The 21,411-nt window shown below is 43.8% G+C and overlaps 1 protein-coding gene across 5 annotated transcripts in view; it reads right to left on the bottom strand.

Annotated features, from left to right (window-relative positions):
• The window catches only part of ABCA6 (ATP binding cassette subfamily A member 6), a 61,381-nt gene that overhangs the window by 18,567 nt on the left and 21,403 nt on the right, over positions 1 to 21,411 (bottom strand). For 2 of the 5 annotated variants that reach the window (XR_009693119.1, XM_061144997.1), the window contains exons 12-25: positions 20,487 to 20,545; positions 17,130 to 17,240; positions 16,547 to 16,722; positions 16,114 to 16,233; positions 14,190 to 14,328; positions 12,838 to 12,928; positions 11,671 to 11,810; positions 9,982 to 10,098; positions 8,319 to 8,502; positions 7,140 to 7,306; positions 6,298 to 6,431; positions 4,641 to 4,778; positions 1,532 to 1,639; positions 18 to 191 (exon numbers count right to left, since the gene is read on the bottom strand). Coding sequence is in view for 4 of the 5 variants with exons in the window: in XM_061144997.1 (XP_061000980.1) it covers positions 18 to 191; positions 1,532 to 1,639; positions 4,641 to 4,778; positions 6,298 to 6,431; positions 7,140 to 7,306; positions 8,319 to 8,502; positions 9,982 to 10,098; positions 11,671 to 11,810; positions 12,838 to 12,928; positions 14,190 to 14,328; positions 16,114 to 16,233; positions 16,547 to 16,722; positions 17,130 to 17,240; positions 20,487 to 20,545 (1,858 nt within the window). In the remaining variant the exon portion in view is untranslated. The remainder of the gene's footprint in view (positions 1 to 17; positions 192 to 1,531; positions 1,640 to 4,640; positions 4,779 to 6,297; positions 6,432 to 7,139; positions 7,307 to 8,318; positions 8,503 to 9,981; positions 10,099 to 11,670; positions 11,811 to 12,837; positions 12,929 to 14,189; positions 14,329 to 16,113; positions 16,234 to 16,546; positions 16,723 to 17,129; positions 17,241 to 20,486; positions 20,546 to 21,411) is intronic. The other 3 variants (XM_061145000.1, XM_061145001.1, XM_061144999.1) reach the window with 2 other exon arrangements.

Here is a 21,411-nt window from a genome sequence, read left to right as displayed (position 1 = left end):
GTGCCACTGTTACTTACCAAAGCAAATATAACTTGACTTGTGAGATAAATGTACACCATGTCTGCTAGGTAGAAAATCAAATACATGGAAAGGAGAATGAGACTGTAGAGGCTGACGTCCACCAGCGCCTGCCCACACCAGTACGCAGAAGGGAAGAGGCCAGAGATCCACAGCTGGGCCTTGGTTCTCTTCTGATATGGAAAACCACAGCAGATACATGGATTCAGTTGGAATTCAAATCCAAAACAAACACACCAGGTGATTTTCAAAGGCAAATATGATCTAATATTATAATAAATTTAAAAAAAGTTAAGTGTCTTGAAGTGGACCATTTTTCGAAGACTTTATTGAATTTGTTACAATACTGCTTCTGTTTTACGTTTTGCTTTTTGGCTGTCAGGCACACGGGATCTTAGCTTGCTGACCAGGTATCGAACCTCAACCCATGCATTGGAAGGTGAAGTCTTAACCACTTGGACCACCAGGGAAGTCCCTAAAATTTTTTTAAATCTAATATTTTAAAATTTTAATATTTTAATCTGCTTCCCTGATAGCTCAGTTGGTAAAGAATCTGCCTGCAATGCAGGAGACTCTGATTAAATTCCTGGGTTGGGAAGATCTGAAGGAGAAGGGATAGGTTACCCACTCCAGTGTTCTTGGGCTTTCCTTGTGTCTCAGATGGTAAAGAATCCACCTTCAATGTGGGAGGCCTGGGTTCGATCCCGGGGTTGGGAAGATCCCCTGGAGAAGGGAAAGGCTTCTCACTCCAGTATTCTGGCCTGGAGAATTCCATGGAGTCCATGGGGTCGCAAAGATTTGAACACAACCGAGCGACTTTCACTTTCACTTTTTCAATATCTTAATAACGTGTACACCGCTTTTAGGAAACTGATGACAAAAGAGCCAATTGCATCCAGATGGACGTTTAAACATGAGAATTGTTTTATCTGGTAGGTTTGAAGAATAAATAGAACAGTAGCCTCCTAACGATCAAAGCCTGAATCAGTCTCCTTCAAAAGAAATGCTATTTTGTCATCCGAAGAACAGTAAATTCTCCATTATCTAAATATACTCCTGGATAATTACTGACCCAGATGGTAAGATATTACTTCTTTAAATCTGATACGACTGTCTTGCTTTGATAATGGAAGTGACCCAACACAAATACAACCGAAAAACTGTACCCTGCACAGCGGCAGGTGGACTAAAGTCCTGACTGTGGTCTTCAATTTCAGTATCAGTGATTTCTTCCCTGTGGTTAGGAAATGATGTGGTCGAAAGTTTTATCATATTCCCCTTTGAAGGTTTAGATTAACTGGAGTGCCCACCAGACTGTCGCCCCTTTCCCGTCCTTCTGAAGTAACAAGCACTTTGTGCTTTTAGAAGTAACTTTTCTGACTTGATAGAAGTAATATGGAACTGCATTATCTGAGTTGAACACGTTACAGTGTTTTCCTGTGAGAAAACCCATAGCATTTAACACATAATGACTGAGGCCCCAGCGTTTTTCTTCCCTCCTCCCTCTTCTTACTTTGTAATCGCTGACGCTGTTCATGGCGATGTAAGGAGACAGGCTGCACATGACAATAAACAAGAAGAACGACCCTTCGGGGAGCCCCGTCCAGAGCAGCGTGTAGCCCTGCAAGCAGAAGACGCGCTTGGTGGGGCCCAGGAGCACCAGCGCAGCGTCACACCAGAAAACCTTGATGTGTCAGTGTAAGTCGACGCCACCTCAACAAAACAATTCATTAACGGTATCCATATAGTCAAGTGCTTAAAACCAGTGAGCATTTGTAAAAAAGGAAGGAAATACCGACCATCACAAAAGCACGTGCTTCTTGAAGTACTGAAAAATCAAACATGCACATCTAGTTCATCAATCTCCACCCACAGAGGTTCGGGGGAGAAGTTGCTGATCACTTAACGTGAAGCTTCTACTCCAAGGGGAAAAAAGAGAAGAGAAAAATGACTTAGAAACCGTTTCAGGGCGCGTATCGAAGCGAACTGAAAGCAGAGACCTGCCCGCACTTGGTCACAGCGGTGATGTTCACACGAGCCGAGGGACAGAAGCAGCCACACGTCCTCAGGCAGATAAGTGGGTGTGCACGAGCAGTATCATTCACCCTTAGAGGAGGAAGTCCTGTCACACGCGGCAACATGCGTGAACTGAGGGGGTGTCAGGGAAACGGGAAGGGAAGCGGGAAGGAAGCCAGGCACGAGAGATGTGCTGGTAAGTGACCCGCTGACACGAGTCAGATTCCCAGAAAGCGCCGCAGCAGAACGGGGGTCAGGAGGGCCATGAGGGGCGGGGAACAGGGAGTCTTGTTTGGCAGAGATAAAGTGCTAATTGTGCAAGACAGAAGAGTTCCGGAAATCTGACTCAGTGTGAATATACTGAACACTTTCCAAGTGTTCCCTTAAAAACGCCTAGATGAAATGATCTGACTCAGTGTGAATATACTGAACACTTCCCAAGTGTTCCCTTAAAAACGCCTGGATGAAATGATCTGACTCAGTGTGAATGTACTGAACACTTCCCAAGTGTTCCCTTAAAAACGCTTGGATGAAATGATCTGACTCAGTGTGAATATACTGAACACTTCCCAAGTATTTCCTTAAAAACGCCTGGATGAAATGACAGCCAGTGGAATCTGCTGTGTGCCCCAGGGAGCTCAAACAGAGGAGACAGCCTCGAGGGTGGGGAGGGTGGGAGACGGGGGGCAGTTTCAGGAGGGAGGGGTCCATGTGTGCCGACGGCTGCTTTGTGTTGACACCAACGCTATCCCGTAAAGCGATTATCCTTCAATCAGAAATAAAGACATTTTAAGGCATGACTAGATGGCAAGATTTTGTGTTATGGGGCTTTTTTTTTAAACCCTAATACAAAAAATAATAATTAAGGAATTATGAGAGAAGTAGATAATTCAGGCCTGGAGCAACCGTCTTCCTCAGTAAACCTACTGATGAAGAGGTGAGGATACTGGTAGCTGAGTGGGAGCTTCTGAAGCACAGACTTAAAAGGAAAACTCGCTGCAATAAGCCCACTGTCAAAGAGAGAAACTTGAACTCACTTCCCCCAGATCGGTGTCTGAGTCCGGCCTTAGGCTTACGGCTGGGGCTTCCCAGGTGGCATAGTGATAAAGAACCCGCCTGCCAGTGCAGGAGACGTAAGAGGTGTGGGTTTGGTCCCTGGGTCGGGAAGATCCCCTGGAGGAGGGCATAGCAGCCCACTCCAGTCTTCTAGCCTGGAGAATCTCATGGACAGAGGAGCCTGTCGGGATACAGTCCTTGGGGTCACAGAGTCAGACACAGCTGAGTGACTCAGCACACACAGGTACGAGGCTGCCTCTGGGATTAATTACAGGAGGCCAGGGCAGTAGCCTGTCTCAAGATCATTCGCAAACTTTCCTTCAGGCTTTGGAAGCTACATCTACAAATTCTAATGCTTCAGCAGATGGGAGAGGACTTCACTGTCTTTCTGAGAATGGCTGAAAGGAGAAAAGTATGCACCTCTGGAGATGTCTAAGAGAATAACCATGGGGCCTTGGTCCATTTTGATCCTGAACAAACAAGCAATAAAATGAGGAAACTCAATGACCCAGAGGGGCTGCAGCCCCCTCGGTCCACCCAGCGGCCCCCCTGTCTGCAGGGTCCCTCCAGACCCCCTGGTCCGGCCGCGCCCCGCTCTCAGGCCAGCGGCGGCTCTGGGTCAGCGCCACGTTCCCCGTGTGTTCACCCGGCACCCCCAAGGCCGTGAAGGCCCAGAGTGGGCGCAGCCCTCTGTCACAGACCGGGCGGCCTGCTTCTGACGGCTCTACTTCCAACCGCGGTGCTTGCTCTCCCAACCTCCTGGTTTGGGACAGTCAGGATCCGCTTTGGGAGATCCCTGTAGGGCACCAGTTGGGGTCTAACCAGAAAGTCTTCACCACCCTCAGTACGTAAAACAGAGGGAAGTCAATCACACAAGGGTTACGTGGGTGGGAAGAGTGGAGGAAGCCGTTGTCCCTTCCGGGTTAGAAGGCAAAGGGGAGGGGATGTGATCGGAGCCCACGGTGTGCGACCTTTCTGCCCTCTTGGCTCCGATCCCTGCTTCCTGCTGTCTAAATCCAGGCTAGAGCTGGCTGACAAAGACCCCTGAGAACGTGGCTCTGGGTATCAGACACCCTCACGATGCAGAGCAATGATGGGTGAGTGAAGGGATGGATCCGAAGGAAGATGGCCCAAGAGCCGGCAGATTCTCCTTCATTGCAGTCAATCCGCTACCCGCGGAGTCAATGAAGGGTCCACCACTGAGTGACACCAGCTTTACAAGACTCTAAAGCTGGGTTACCAGGGCTCCTGACTTCCAACCCGTTGTACACACACACACACACACACACTCTCACTCACTCTGTCTCCAAGACACTTCTGCAGTCAAGCTTGTATTTTTTCAGAAGATTCCCTAGGAGACTATGACAGAATACTTAAAAATATCCCCTCATGCAAATTCTTTAGTAGTAACTTAGGAAAAAATCATACATTGCTATAGTATAGCCTGATTGAAAAATTAAGACGAAATGGTTCTTATGACTGACGATCCAGAGGACCCAGAGCACTCACTCAATAGCTGAAGAAGGTAAGCAAGCAAACCCAGCGCTTACCAAAGGGTATGCGCTTCTCTCGGTGCGAATATGCTGTGTCTGACCGAACATCCGGAGCAGCCCGCTGCTGACGACGCTCACCAGGACAGGAAAACAGTGCAGTCTCTTGGTGTTGCACACGACCGAGAACTGATAGTCCTGCCGATCAAACAAAGACAAACAACGTGAGGCTGACTCTGCGCCACTGAAGAAGGAGAAACAGGCTTTGCACCTAAGAGCTTAGCAGCGGCGCATCTAGCGGTGTGACCGTCTCTGAGCGAACTGGCCTTTCTGAGCGTCGCCTTCCTCTTTTGCTGGGGGGGACAGTGAGTGGGCTGGGGTACGGCCTAAATGAGATCATGCACATCAGGTTCTGGTGGAGCGGAGAGCACAGCTGGCCGTATGCATTTTTATCAGCATTACTGATTTGAAATCATTCGTCCTTGTTTTGCTTACGAGGAAGTTTTATTGACCAGGATTTCAGAGGCCCTGACAAGGGGACAGTAAGCTTACAGAGAGCAAGCAAAGGAACCCTGACCTTCTGCGTAGGAGGTAAGCGCGGGGTTACACTGCCAATGAAGCGTTTTCACACTTCCTGAGACCGCCTTTATGTTCTTCATGTTTGTAAAGATGCTCATGCAGGCTTCTCTGGGGGCTCAGTGGATTCTTTAGAATCTGGCTGCCCGTGCAGGAGACAGGTTCCATCTCTGGTCCGGGAAGATCCCACATTCCATGGAACAGCTGAGCCCGCTACTATTGTGCCTGCGCTGCGCAGCCCGGCAGCCGCAGCTACTGAGCTCACGGGGTCCCAGCAAGAGAACCGACTCTGGAGAGGAGCCCCCCTCACTGCACCTAGAGAAAAACCCGCGCACAGCCGCGAAGACCCAGCACAGCCAAAGAGACACAAAATTCTGAAACTGTTCACACATCATTCAATATCACCAACCGTTCACACAGTAAGTACCTGAGATCAGGAGCAGAAAGCAACCGACAAGCAACAGAGTTTCCACGAGCTGGCACCGGGATTACACATCTTACCAAGCGCCTACTGTAGGCAGATTTGGGGATACAAACTCAGTGCCTTTTGCTCTGTTTTTATTCCCCTTGTAGCAAGAAAGAAACAGGTAGCTTCACTGAATCTGGCCCCAGCTTTCCACTGGGATGTAAACTCAGCGCTTTACTTAAGATTGGGATGTATTTTCAACAGTCTTATTCCTGTGAAAGGATCTCTATTACTTGCACTCTATTATCCAAATTGAAACATATTAAACAATAAACTGAGAGCACTTTCCTCCCATAGATTTCATGTGATTATTATAATATTTAATGTATTTTCTCAATATATAAAAATATCACTTGGGCAGTTCATCATTAAATGGGGTTTCTTAAATGCATAATTATAGGGGTTGGTACTCAGAAGGTCTAATATTTTATTGAGTCTGAATAATGCTATGACATCTAGGTACCTTCAAACGTAAAAAAATCTTCTAATTCAAAATTTAAGATAAAAATGTTTTACAATTTATTTAAATGTCACGGTTAATTCAGTGATAACCCCACGTGTTTTTGAGTCGTCACTATATACTTGGTTGACTTTTCACAGTGTTTAAATCAGTTAAAATGTAGCATTTTAATTTTTTTCATAAAAGCAAACACAAGAGGCAAGTGGCAAGCATACCTTTCGTTTACCAGAAACGATGATGGCCCCATTGTAAGAGGGATCTTCAGTGCCATTTCTATTTTCAAAGTCATCTACCTCCAAAAGTATATTTTGATGCTTCAGTGACTGTATAAAATCTTCAATATCTGATTCTAGCATGAAATCCAGAAAAGAAGGCCATAGAAAGTAAGAACATGTGCGACAATTTTTAAAAATAAACCAGACACACAATTTAAAATCAAGATTTATAGAATACCATTGTAAAGGCATGTCTCTGTGGGCATCAAAATAATAATAATACTGGCCCATAAAAGAGAAGCCTTTCCACTATCTTCTGTTATCAAATCTTATGCTTTACCACTGAGCCACCGAAGAAGCCTGAAATAAGCAGTTAGGCAAAACCAATCGCCCATCATTTAGGGTAACAAGATCATGGGTTCTAATCGGTCATAAAGAATCTTCCTAGATTTTGTTGGAGGGGCATAGGGTATAAAGATGTCGTCTTCACATTATCAAGCGGCGTGTATAACGTTTATGGTGTAGGTTAGGCTGCTGTGATGCAGAGACTGAGAACAGAGTGGTTCTGTGAGTGCAGAAGTCCGTCTCCATCTCACAGAAGAGCTGAGGATCGTCAGGTGGACAGCTGACGGGTCAGATGGGTTACACGGGGACTCAGGCTCCTTCCGGCTGTCCCAGCAGCTCCAAAGTCACACAGACATGCATCGCCCCTCGCAGGTTTTTTTCCATAAGTGAGGTTTAAAATACACATTTTACTCTCTCGTAATTTGCTTCCCCCTATCTGTGCTATCTAACAATAAAAATCACTTTTTTCTGGATTTAAATTTTGTTTCTCTGTTTACCTGTGTTGTTGATGATCAGTAGGCTGGTACGGGGGTCCTGGGGAAGCCGTCCCGGAGAGAGGAAATACAACTCAGGCGTAAACTCCCAGTCAGAGGTTTCATTCACCACCGCGTAGAGTATGCTTTCCACAATCAAAGGGAACATAGCAATTCCAAACACGAACAGTCTATCAATAAAGAAATATTACCACATGAATGCCACTGTGACAGAACAGTGTTATTTATTCAGCCAGATGTTTCACAAGTATTTGTTGAGTGCCATCTATAATTGGCGCTAACATTTTGAAAGTCACACCTTCACATGCCATGCGTGGGCGCATGCTCAGTCCTAAGTCGTATCTGACTCTCTGCGACCCCATGGACTGTAGCCCACCAGACTCCTCTGTCCATGGGATTCTCTAGGCAAGAGTACTGGAGTGGGTTGCCATGCCTTCCTCCAGGGGATCTTCCTAACCCAGGGACTGAACCCGTGTCTGTTGCATTGGCAGGCGGGTTCTTAACTGCTGAACCCCCCAGGGAAGCCTGGCACTGCGATATAAACACAGGCTAAACTATGAAACTTAAACAGACGTGTGGAGAAGGCTGCTCAAGCCCTAACATCCGGCGTTCCCACTGTTGGTACAATCAAACGCTACATTTACTCCTCTTCTGGCAGGAATGCTGCTGAGGGGTGGGGGGGACTGTGTTCCAGGTTTTTTGTTTGCTTGTCCGTTTTTGTCTTTTTTAGATCCACAATAACAATGTTTGTTCTTTTAAAAGTCCTTTTCCAACACAGGCCATTACAGAGTGGGGCCCTGTGCCTCACAGGAGTCCTCACTACTTCCTACTTTCTATGTAGCAGTGTGCGTGTCCCTCCCAAGCTCCCGTTTACCCGCCACCCCCAGCCTTCCTGCTTTGCCAACTGTAAGCCTGTTTCCTACTTCTGTGACTCTGCTTCTGCTTTGTAAGTAAGTTCATTTGTACCTTTTTAGAAGGTTCCACATGTACACAATATGGTATATTTGTCTTTCACTTTCTTCCCCCACTTCAACAATCCCTAGGTTCATCTGTTGCTGTAAATGGCATTATTTAGTTTTTTATGGCTGAGTAGTATATCACCATATTCTAGTTTCAGATTCACTCCAGTTTAACCCGCTCAGGACACTCACTGTCTAAGAAGCAGCATGCCCTGATACTCACAGGGTCAGAAGCCCTTTCTTTCCTCGTCTTAACTGTAAGAAGCGGAGCCGTGCCATCGCCCAGAACTGCAGCCTCCAGAGGCCCGCGACACTCAGAGCCTTCTGCATCTCAGGGGGAGAAGGGCAAGGTGGATCCATTTCATGTAGCTGTCCCGTGTCCCTGCTCATCTCTGCTTGTTCAAAATCTACACACACGCACACACACAGATTACACACACATTACTAACAGCATCATGGGCATCACAGCTTTCTCTTTGTAACAATATTAGACATTGTTTTAGAATGTTCCTGGTTACAAAGCAAAGAAGGTCGGAAACAAATTATGTGCGTGATGCCCGCATTCAATAAACTCAGTAGGGAAAATAAGGTGAATTCATACCAAACGTGGAACTCAGGAAAGATGATCACAGTACGCCCTGTCTTTGAAAAGACAGAGAAGGGCCCATATGTGACAATATTCTGAGGGATTTCAAGAAATTTCTTCCACAGGAACACCCACTCATGGATGCCTAAATGTCTACTTAAAATCCTATGTGGAAACATCGTCAGATCTGAAACCACCAGATATGTACCTGATCCCCAGATACATGCTGTACAAGCAGCATGATTTAGGACAAATCATTTAACTGCTGTTCAGCCTGATTTTCTCAGGTGTAAAAGTGTGCCCATGGTGTTTGTTACAAAGGTTATTTTGTTGTTTGTTAGTCGCTCAGACATGTCTGACTCTTTGCAAAACCCCGTGGACTGTAGCCCGCCAGGCTCCTCTGTCCATGGGATTCTCCAGGCAAGAATACTGGAGCGGGTTGCCAGTCTCTTCTCCAGGGGATCTTCCCAACCAGGACTGAACCCACACATCCTGCATTGCAGGAGGATTCTTTACCACTGAGCCACCTGGAAAGCCCATAAAGGTTATTATAGGAAGGTAATTGCAATATAGCCACACGTCGATCAAAGTGTCTGCCATAAAGGTTGCAAAATGACAGCTTTTAAATACATCATCCATTAAAACACATGCTGGGCTTCCCTGGTGGCTCAGTGGTAAGGAATCTGTCTGTCAATGTGAGAGCTCCATTGATTGAACACAGGGTTCAACCCCTGGGTTGGGAAGATCCCCTGGAGAAGGAAATGACAACCCATTCCAGTGTTCTTGCCTGGGAAACCCCACGGACAGAGGAGCCTGGAGGGCTACATAAAGTCCATGGGGTCACAAACAGTCGGACATGACTTAGTGACTAAACCACCACCACCAAAACACACCTTAGGAGATTATTGAATCCTTTTCCCCATTAAGGGCTCAGTCTGCATACGAGCAAGGTAAAGGCAGTCTTGACAAGAAACATCTGCTCAGACTTCATGACCCTGATGGAGAGTCTCTGACACCGTCAGAGCATCCAGCAAGCAGGGATTCTCTGGGAGAGGAGACAGCAGCTAAAAGAGGAAGTGAATCGCTTCTGAAGGGAAGTCTGAGATGCGCCAAGAAGGGACTTGGGTTTAGTCCTAGTGACAAGGTGAGGAAAAGGCTGACTGCCCTTCCCAAACAGCACTATCAGATCTGGAATGTGTCTCATTCCTTGCTGAGAGCCACACAAAAGACACTCTAGACTCTAAGCTGACACATGACCGTTTGGAAATTGGTCTTCCGTGACATATACGAACGGATGTACCTTGCTCAGCCGTCGAGTTCCCTTCCAGTTTCATGAAGACTTCATTCAGAGTCGACGTGGAAACCTCATAACTCATCACACCCGGGCCGCAACCCTCATCAAGGTCACTGAAAAGGTCTACGGCAACAGGAGGGGACAGAGACATCTGAAATACCACATTGACAACTAAGCCTAGTGAATGGACACCTATCTGAACGATGATGCCAAATGTTGTATAGGTCACGTCTTTGGAGGCAAAATTTCACCCAGGTGCACTCCCTCTGTGACCTGAAGAGGGAGGCCTCCCCCCAGTGCACAAACCCTCTGCATTCATCGTCTGCCTACAGCTCACGATGCGCCTGCAAACTTCTTTGAGGAAAGATGAGCAGAGAGAGCACCACCTTCTACCATCGCCCCACAAATCACTGTCGCCCCACAAATCACCATCGCCCCACATATCACCATCACCCCACAAATCACCATCATCCCACACATCACCGTCACCCCACACATCACCGTCGCCCCACAAATCACCGTTGCCCCACAAATCACCGTCGCCCCACAAATCACTGTCACCCCACAACCACAAATCACCGTCACCCCACACATCACCATCGCCCCACAAATCACCATCGCCCCACAAATCACCATCGCCCCACAAATCACTGTCACCCCACAACCACAAATCACCGTCACCCCACACATCACCGTGTGCTTCTACCTCCATTCCTGACTCTCCTTCTGGGTGGTCTGCAGCTCCTCTCACCCAAGATCCCCTCTTTGATTTGGGTCCTGAACTCCTTCCCCTTTGAGACTCTCAAGGACCTCCCAGAACTACCTCCTCCTTTTCTCTCCTGCATCATTAACTTCTGCAAGTACCGGGTCACCCCAAATCACACGCCAAAATGCTGTAAGGTCACCCATTGAATAAAGATGTGTGCGTGCATGCGACTAGCAACAGCAAAACACAGGAGAACTCTCCTCCTCCCACACAAATGCATATACTACTCCAAAGATTTGTCTCTTTTGCTGTCTTTCATTAGTCACATCCTATTCACACATAACCTACTCAAACCCAAATGCTACCCTTATATCCCTGCCGCCGCCCGCCCAGAAGCTACTGTTTTCAAGCATCAGTGATTCCAATTTTCTTCTTAATTCAATGAATACATTTTCTTGGGGGGGGGGGGGAGTTGTTTGTTTTTATTCTTTTAACTTGGTCTCTCTCTTTTTAAAATTTAGTGACAGTCAAAGCCGTTGACTACACCCTCCTTCTAGAAACATTTTCTCCCTTGAGTTAATAAGAACAGACTCTCTTGTTTCTCGTTCAACTGCCCCGGGGGCTCCTGATTTCCACCGCCCTCTGACCCGTCCTCCACTCTCTCCAGAGGGTTCAGTCCTATGGCACCTTCTCATTAATCCAATCCCTTGCATTAAATCCATCTAATACCCAGGTTCAATTGATTCAACCCGAATCACTGAATCAGTGATTCCCAGATTCAGCTCTCACTCTGCTCTCTGAATCCCTGTATCCCATAACCAACTATACACTTAGCCGTTGGACAGCTCCACTTGGAAGTTCTCATGTCAGCTTCAGCTCCTTAAGAAACCCGACCCCAAACGAAATCCAAACCCACCACATATTAAAGCTGTATCAACGGTGTGAACACTTGTTCCCAAGCTCACCCCCTCATACTTATATTAAATTACCTGGAAATTCATGTGTCCTTTCCGCAGGCAATGTATACACAAGCTTTTCTTTGCTTTTCATTTTCAATTTAGCATCAGGGATGTGGTGATTGATGAGGGATGTTATTTTCTCTGGGTCACACACTTCACTTCTGCACAAACTAACATGTAAAGGGAAAGACAGTTCATTTGTGTTTTATCTGTCGCTGCCACAAAAACAGCTCTTATTGGATTTCTAGCTCTTGTGCATTACTTTACTTGGCTTTAGGGAGCAAACAAATGAGGAAATAATAACAATAATAACCATGTCATCAGTTTGGAAAATCTTAGGATCTATACAGAGAAGATGTATCAGCTCAAAACAACTGCAAGTACACAAAAATAAATAATGCAATTAAAATGATATATCAAGTATGAAGAGAAACAGAGGCAGGCAAGATCATTAGGCAGAAGAGATTTCTTAGGGAAAATAATTATTACCATACTGTGCAGATGTTAGAAAATTAGTGTCTAATAGGGAAATCTGCCCTTCACCCATGTTTTGTTTGATCATCAAGGTTTTCTCCAAAAAGTATTGGTTTGGCCTGGACACACTTGCTGGTTAGACAGAGTCCTCCACTCTTTGTCTCCAGACTTACTCCCTGTTGATGGGAGCTTCTGGAAGGACTTGACTTCCTGTCCTGTGAAAGGGTGGCCATCTACCAGAGTAGTGCATGGGTCAGCTGAGGAGATTCAGGGCAGGAAAAGGGCGAGGCTGTCAGACCACCACGGCCTTAGACGGGACGGGGGTCCGGGAGGTCAGACCACACAGGGCCTCAGCCTGGACAGGGGTCCGTGAGCTCAGACCACCACGGCCTCAGCCTGGACGGGGGTCTCTGAGGTCAGACCACCACAGCTTCAGCCTGGACGGGGGTCCATGAGGTCAGACCACACAGGACCTCAGCCTGGACGGGGGTCTGGGAAGCGGTTATTAGCCCGCCAGGGCTTCTCCCTGTGAAATCTGCCCCGTCCTCCGTGCTGGTGAGGATGCAGGAGACAAGAATCCAGAGGAGCACGTGGCAGACACGGACCATCCCAGCTGAGCGAGCTGAAGCGTGAGATCCCAGTCTCTCTCAGAGCGGCCTACCTTTGAGACAGGCCATCACTGACGATGCGTCTACAGAGCCAGGCCACCCCTGGGTCCTTTACCTCAGGTGATAGCCGAGACCCCATCTTCGCTTCAAAAAGACAGAGGAGCCCACACACTTCAGCTTCCCGTTGGACAGGATCACTTTCCTATCTGAGCAGAAAGGAGTGAGAGAGGGAAGATGGGGTCATCATCGCTTCACTGTGTGGAAAACATGGCGGGGGGGGTGCCAGGACTCAGATTTCCAAAGAAGAATTGTCCTGTGGGAGCCTAACTCCATCTCATGGGCTTTTAAAAACATGAAACATGCACTAAAATGGATGCATTTAAAATGAGCTTCTGCCAGCCTGGAAGGGAGTGGGGTCTGGGGGAGAAAGGATACATGGATACCTATGGCTGAGACCCTTTGCTATTCACCTGAAACTATCGCAACATTGTTAATCGACTATACCCCAACACAAAATGATTTCAATGTTTAAGAAAATTTAAAAGTTATTGTGTATAAAATAAAGTTAAAAGTAAATAAAATGAGCTTCTGCATGGGAGAATGGATAAATGTGTATGTTTTGAACTGTGGTGTTGGAGAAGACTCTTAAGAGTCCCTTGGACTGCAGGGAGATCCAACCAGTCCATCCTAAAGGAAATCAGTCCTGACTATTCATTGGAAGGACTGATACTGAAGCTGAAACTCCAATACTTTGGCCACCTGATGCAAAGAGCTGACTCATTAGAAAAGACCCTGATGCTGGAAAGATTGAAGGCGGGAGGAGATGGGGATGACAGAGGATGAGATCATTCAATGGCATCACCGACTCAATCAACATGAGTCTGAGTAAGCTCCAGGAGTTGGTGATGGGCAGGGAGGCCTGGCATGCTGCAGTCCACAGAGTCGCAAAGAGCTGGACACGACTGAATGACTGAACTGAACTGTTTAGCTGAATTTCTCTGCTGTGCAACTGGAACTATTACAAAACTGCTCATCAACTATACTCCAATAGAAGATAAAAAGTTAAAAAATTAAATTAATTAAAAAAAATGAGCTTCTGCATTCCACTTCTGCATTCAGTGGCTTCTGATACTTCTTGAAAAAAATAAATAAATAAACTCCATGAGCATATTTTCTATTCTGGATGGTAAAAAATGAGTGGACATTTTTCAACCAAATAGACATGAAAGAAGACTGGGATGCTGAAATTAATCAAGAGCTGATCTGAAAAGCTGTCAGCATGGTTTTTCATTAGGGCTCACAGTTCAGCACATGCAGAGCTGGTGAGGAGTTCTACGGTGGGACTAGATGGCAGTCATCCCCCGGATTCCTGTGCAATCACTGAGGGAAAGAGATCAGGAATCTTGCCCTGGGAATCAATGTCTCCCAAATTCTTCACCGTCAAACTGAGATAAAAGTGACAGTTACCAGCCAGGATGTCTGCTTCATCCGTCAGGTTGGTACTCAAGAGGATCACACGGTCTGCTTTGCGCTCCCGGAGGAAGTTCCATATTCTTTGTCTTGAGAAAGGATCCAGTCCCGCAGTCGGCTCATCTAATAGCAAAACCTACAGTGGATGAAGATACATACACCGTTTCTCTCGTCCTTGTTAACTGTCTCCACGGTAGAGCATGGGAATCAATAAAAACCGTGCCAAATAATGACTGTCCACCACTTGTATCCAGCAGACTAACACTCATGGTTACACATAGTATGCTCCTCTGGATACGCTATAATGAAAACTCGACCACTTTCAGGGGTGAAAGAAGAGCTTCATTCTTTGACATTGGTCTTAGCAGTATTTTTTTGGTTATGTCTCCTCAGGCAAGGGAAGCAAAAGCAAAAGTAAATGAATGGGACTACATCAAGCTCAAAAGCTTTTTCAGGGCCTTCCCTGGCAGTCCAGTGGTTAAGTCTTCACGTTTCCAATGCAGGGGGCACAGGTCTGATCCCTGGTTGGGAACCAAGCTCCCACAGGTCATGTGATGTGGCCAAAAAATTAAAAAGTAAATAAGAATAAATTCTAAGATAAAATAGATAACTGAAATAACTATAAAAACAAAATAAAAAGTTTTTGCAGAGGGAAGGAAACTATCAACAATCCCAACAGGCTGCCTACCAAGCGGGAGGAGATACTTGTAAATGATTTGACCAATAAGGAGTTAACATCCAAAATATACAAAGGACTCACATGATTCTATATAAAAAAAATAACCTGATTACAAAATGGTCAAGGGATCTGAACAGACATTTTTCAAAGAAGACATATTTATAGCCAACAGACACATGAGCTACTCAACATCACAAACCATCAGGGAAAAAAGGGCACATGAAAACCACAAGGAGATATCACTCACACCTGTCTGAATGGCTATTATCCAAAAGACAATGAATAACAAATACTGGTAAGGATGTAGGAAAAATAGGACCCTTGTGCACTGTTACTGGGAATGTATGTACATTGGTGCAGTCACTATGGAAAACAGTATGGGGTTTCCTTAAAAGCTGAAATTAAAAATAGAACTACCATACAATCCAGAAATTTTACTCCTGTATTAAAAAACAAAACAAAACCCAAAACACTAATTCAAAAAGACACATGCATCCTTATGGTCACTGCAGTGTTATTTATAGTAGCCAAGATATGGAAGCCACTTAAATGTCCATAAATAGATGAATGGATAAAGAAGATGTGGGAGATATATATATATATATATATATATATATAGTGGACTATTACTCAGTCAAACGTAGAATGAACGCTTGCATCTGTGACAACAGAGATAGACCTAGAGGGTATTATGCTAAGCAGAAGTCAGAGAGAGAAAGACAGATGCTGCATGATCTCATTTACGTGAGGAATCTAAAAATCAAAGCAAACTAGCGAACAGAACAAAACAGAAACCAACTCACAGGTAGAGAGAAGAAACAGTGGTTGCCAGAAGGGAGGTGGGTGGGAGGATGAGTGAAATAGGGGAGGGAGATTAAGAGGCAGCAACCTCCAGTTACAAAGTAAATAAGCCCCGTCAAAGTGTGTGGCATGGGGAATAGAGTCAGTAATACTTCAATTACTTTGCACAGTGGCAGACGGTAGCTAGCTTTATCGTGGTGGTCCTTTTGTAATGCATAGAAATGTTAAATCACTACGCTGTGCAGCTGGAAGTCACACAGTGCTGTAGGTCAGTTACATTACAAGAAGGACGAGAGGAAGAGGAGGAAGGAGGGGGAGGAGGAGGAATCATCTGTGTGTACAGTAAAATGTTTTTATCACACACACACACACACACACACACGAGCTGGGCCTTGTCCTGATGCTCACTCTGCAACCCTCCTCATGTATGATTTCACTTACTTGAGGATCTCCTAAAAGGGCAATCCCAATGGTCAGCTTTTTTTTCTGACCTTCACTTAAAAGTGTAGCAAGATTATCCTGAATGTTCTCTATGTCCAGTTCCAGTAAAACTCTTTGTACCTAGACAAGAAATATACAAAGCTTTAAATCCAACATGATTCATATTATGGCATTTTGACCATCCATTAGCGTAGTATATGGAATCGGTAGCCATTCCCTTCTCCAGGGGATCTTCCCAACCCAGGGATCAAACCCAGGTCTCCCACAATGCAGGTGGATTCTTCACCAGCTGAGCCACCAGGGAAGCCCATATATATATATATATATTTTAAAGGACCTCATTGCATGCATTTCATTTACGGCAGAGCAGTGAATCACTGGTTTAAATTGGCAAATGTTCCACTGTTCAGAGAATCTGAGCACACCCATGTACCTCTTGTTCCACGTCCTTTGGCCGAATCCCTTTTATTTTTGCAAACAGCCTGAGGTTTTCCTTCACAGTGAGCGTGTCAAACTGAACATTGAATTGAGGACAAACACCAGTTATCTTTCGGATTTCCTCCAAGTCTTGCATTTCGGAGGGATTTTTATTATAGATGGTAACTGATCCTAAGAATAGAAGTTAAAAATAATTTAACATTGGTGAGATAATACATTTTATTAATGTCTGTAGATCTTATTTAGGAAAATATTGGCATATATTCAGAATTATTATCTAAAATGATGACTTTATAATTTATTAACAACCACTAACTACTCTCAGCATAAATAGATGTTGAGATTGGTATATACACAATATCTCCCCTGAAATATCACATAGCAATGAGGACCAGGATTTTCATGAAAACTTGGGAAATAGAACATATATATAAAATCGTGTAGTTCTGGGAAACAGCTTTAGATAAACAAACATTATTTCCTCTAAGCAGTTAAATTTAAACCTGAAAACAAGTAAGGCACACATGGCCTCATTCTGCGATCGGGCTTCTTGCCTTTGGGAAGTATCTTTTGCCCACCTTCTGTCGGAACAGACAACCCACTAAGGGTGCTCAGCAACGCCGATTTGCCAGCCCCACTGTGACCCAGAATTGCTGTGATCTGACCTTCATAGATGTCCAAGAACAAGCCTATTTTCAGAATAAAACATCAGCATTATAAATAAGAGGGCAATAGATAGGGTCGTTTCTAAAAACAGAACAATTTATTTTAATTGTGTATTTGAAGCATTTCAATAGTTTAAAATACATTATATTCAGTATTTTCCTGGTTGCTAAAATAACACCTTTACTGTAGAATATTTGAGAAATAAATACAGTCACTTAAGATAAAAATCAACCATAATTCAAAAGTCACATTATAATACACTTGCATCATGTGCATATTTGCACATATGAATATGTAAATATATTTATAAAGTTCAGCTGTACTCTATTTTTTTATAGGCTGCCTTTTCAAATATTTAATCATAAACCTTTTTCATGGCATTAATTATCTTTTAAAACACATTCACCAAAAATCTGTATTTCGCCCTAACCCCATTTTTCTATTCTTTTGTTAAAAGTATTGTGTTTTCATGTCAATAGAAAAATCATTTAACTAAAAATTCTTTGAGATATTATTTTTTCTTTATTTGCTTTACCACCATGTGAAATCCAAACTTCATTACAGAAAGTTGTTGAACAGAGCAAGATGAAATTCTTCAGAATCTTGTAAAACATTATATCTAAATGATCAAGTTCTTTCAATTAAAATAAGTGACCTGCTTTCTAATAATATTGAATTTAATGACTGGACCGAAATTTCAGTTCATCTATTTTCTATCTGGATGATAGACAAAACTTTATAAGGCCAGTTTACTCAACTATTAAATATACTAGTAAAAATAATTATAAGAGAAAATTCTTCCTGTTGTAATCTAATCCATTAAACCCTCACTTGCAATTTGACTAAAAGATTCTAAAGGTCATTGGAAAAATAAACTCAAATGATTAAGAAAATCTACAGAATAGTAAGAGATCAGTCTTGGCTGCAAGATATTAAAATATATTTGAGAACCATAATAATTAAAATATTAGTAATACAGTTATACCAGTGGAGAAAATATAATTAACAAAATAATATATTATTGGTCCAGAATACACTGACCAATAGAATCAGAAAAAAATCTAAAATGGACCAAAGTCAAGATAAGAAATTAAAATCAATGAAACAAGCTTTCAAATCTGTCAAAAAGAGGAGTTAATTAATAAACACTATTGAGAAAACTAAAGAAGCACATTAACACATCTTATGCTTGCTGTTTTTAAAGGGGAAAGAGCAGTGTTTTCAAGGATAAAAGTGACGCTAGTTATCCTGAAAATTATACATATGATCTGAAAAAATAAACGGAAGCCTCAGTTTTCTCACATGCAAAGTGGAAGAGAAGGGAGGATCTCACGGGTTAAAGGAAAAAGTCCAGGCTCGTCACTGAGCGCTGCTCTCAGCACACACTAGGTACTCAATAAACCTTGAGTATTCGTTGCTACTATTATTTTTGTTGTTCATAACTGCTTGTGGGAGTATGAATTTTTATAATCTTGGAAGGAAATGATTTGGTACATGAACCAAGAATCTTAAAATTATGGACCCATTTGAATAATTCTGTTTCTAGAAATTTTTATTCAGGAAGTTATTAGTTTTACAAAGACTGAGCAAGAATGTTCACTGCAGTGTTTTTAGGGTAGTGAAAAACCTGAAAACAAAGCGAATTTCATACACTAGTATGTGAGTTAAGTAAGCCACGGTATCCACAGAAGGGAATGCCATTTAACTATTCAGCTATTAGACTGCGGCTATCGTTCAGTCGCTAAGCCGTGTCCGCCTCCTTGCGACCCCGTGAACTGCAGCACGCCAGGCCTCCCTGCCTTCACTGCTGACAAGCTACTTCAAGGGCATGTTTTCACAGGTGTTCCCAGCGGCCGCAGGAACCCGCTGCCTCCGGGGGAGAAAGACAAGAGGGACAGCTACCGTCTTTACTTCCCGAAGAGCAACTCCAGGGGCTTGTTTCATATATTTTTACACCTATGGATGTTCGCTGCTTTAAAATTTTTTAAGGTTCTGCTACTTTTAAAAATAGAACAAATCCTTGCAGAAGTTGGAACATTTAGACATATTGATGAGGGCAAAAGTGGTTCATACTGAGCTCTGAAAATTGAAATATTTAAAAATACTTTAACGTGTCTTTGGCTATAATTTAAAAAAGAAACCACATGTCTAGATGGTATTGGATAAAAATAAACTTCAACTGTCAGGAAGAAATACATGTGGGGGTCTTTCCATTTATCCATCTTAAATGCATAATATAAGGAGACATTTTTAAAAGATGCAGAAGGGAATATAAATAATAACAGTTTTCACCAACTAGGAAAAAACCCAACACGTTTACACAAGTACATTAAATTCTCAAAGGGAAGACATACTCTCAAAGGAAGAAGTAAAACTGACCTGAGGGATCTGCATTTGTTAGAAAATAAATGTAACGTAAGCAAAGTGGACCAAGAACTCGCAACCTTGGGAGGGTTGACGGCTCTTCCGTTTTTAGCTGTTAAGGCTTCTGTCCCTTCAAAAATATATTCCTCCTAAAAATAATCATCCATAACAGCAAGCTGTCCTCTATGAAATGTCACCACTAACTTTGATGCTTGCTTAAACATTTGTCATAGAAAAATACATTTGTGAGAATACTCGGTTTCAAATACGTCAGTTCACTAGAAATTATAAACTACGGTTATTATAGGATACTGGCTTGTGGCTCAGATAATAAAGAATCTGCCTGCAGTGCAGGAGACCCAGGTTCAATCCCTGAGTCGGGAAGATGCCCTGGAGAAGGGAACAGCAACCCACTCCAGTCTTCTTGCCTGGGAAATTCCATGGACAGAGGAGCCTGGTGGGATACAGTCCGTGGGGTCACAAAGAGTCAGACACAACTTAGCAACCAAACGACAACAACAACAAAGGTGTTATTCGTCTTATGCTAATCTTGCCAATACATATAAACTATGAATATTCCCTGACTAGTATAAAAATTTATCCATGTTAAGTCTAGACATTCTTTCCTTATAGTGCAAATATAATAAAATATTGCTAATAGCAAATTCATCTTTAAAAATGAAGTGGCATTTTTCTGTGTATGCTTCCATTTTCGTAGATAAGTAGATCCATGAAACATCTGGAAGGATTTTTATGTCCAGTGCTTAATCGTGGTGAATTTCTAGGTAGTGGAGGTAGGTTGTTTGTATTGTTTTCTGTTTTGCTTATCTATAATCTGTAATTTTTTACACTGAACTTTTTCCATTTTTTAAGAAGTCAATGAAACAATGAAAGTTTTTCTTTACCTTTCAATACTTCCCCTTTTCCAGTCTTTTCTTTATATACTTTTTTAACATTTCTGATTCTGAAATGAAAAAAAAATGGGTGCTTAGGTACCCAGTAGAAAAGTAAAAATTGTGCAGATCACGAATGACTTGAGTTAGAGAGGCAGCCAGCTTTATGTGAAAAAAGAAGACGTAACAGTCTACTCAGGAAGACCAAGACTTATGCCTGACTAAACGCTTCCCCTGAGGGGGAAAATGAAAGAGCCCCTTTAGAAAGTTACAGTTAGGGTGAGAGAGAAGCCTGGGGGGCCACAGTCCAAGGGAGTGCAAAGAGTCAGATGCGACCTAGTGACTGAGCGTGCACTGGTGTTCCAGTGGGTAAGACTCCAGGTTCCCAATGCAGAGGGCCTGGGTTCGATCCCTGGTCAGTGAACTAGATCCCACAGCCGCATCCAAGGGTTCACGCGCCACAGCAATAGATCTCACATGCATCAAAGAAGGTCAGAAAGATCCTGCAAGCCACAACCAAGACCCAAGGCAGCCAAATAAATGTGTGTGTGTGCTCAGTCGTGTCCAATCTTCGCAGCCCCATGGACATGGCCCGCCAGGCTCCTCTGCCCATGTAACTCTCCAGGTGAGAATACTGGATGTGTTGCCATTTCCTCCTCCAGAGGACCGTCCCGACTCAGGGATCAAACCCGCGTCCCTTTTATCGCCTGCATTGGCAGGCGGATTCTTTAGCACTGTGTCACCTGGGATTGTTTCATCAAATACACACACACACACAGACACACATACACACACTTCTAGATCCGTGATCACCAAGCTTGAACACACACTAAAATTTCAAAGGAGACAGATACAGGGCAAAGCAAGAATCAAGCTCAGACAAATGAGCCATGTCAGGACCATATAAGACCACATACAATGCATCTTCGAGTTCAAA

The sequence above is a fragment of the Dama dama genome, chromosome 5, assembly GCF_033118175.1.
Source record: "Dama dama isolate Ldn47 chromosome 5, ASM3311817v1, whole genome shotgun sequence".
NCBI lineage: Eukaryota > Metazoa > Chordata > Mammalia > Artiodactyla > Cervidae > Dama > Dama dama.
This window is presented reverse-complemented; position numbering and strand designations above follow the sequence as displayed.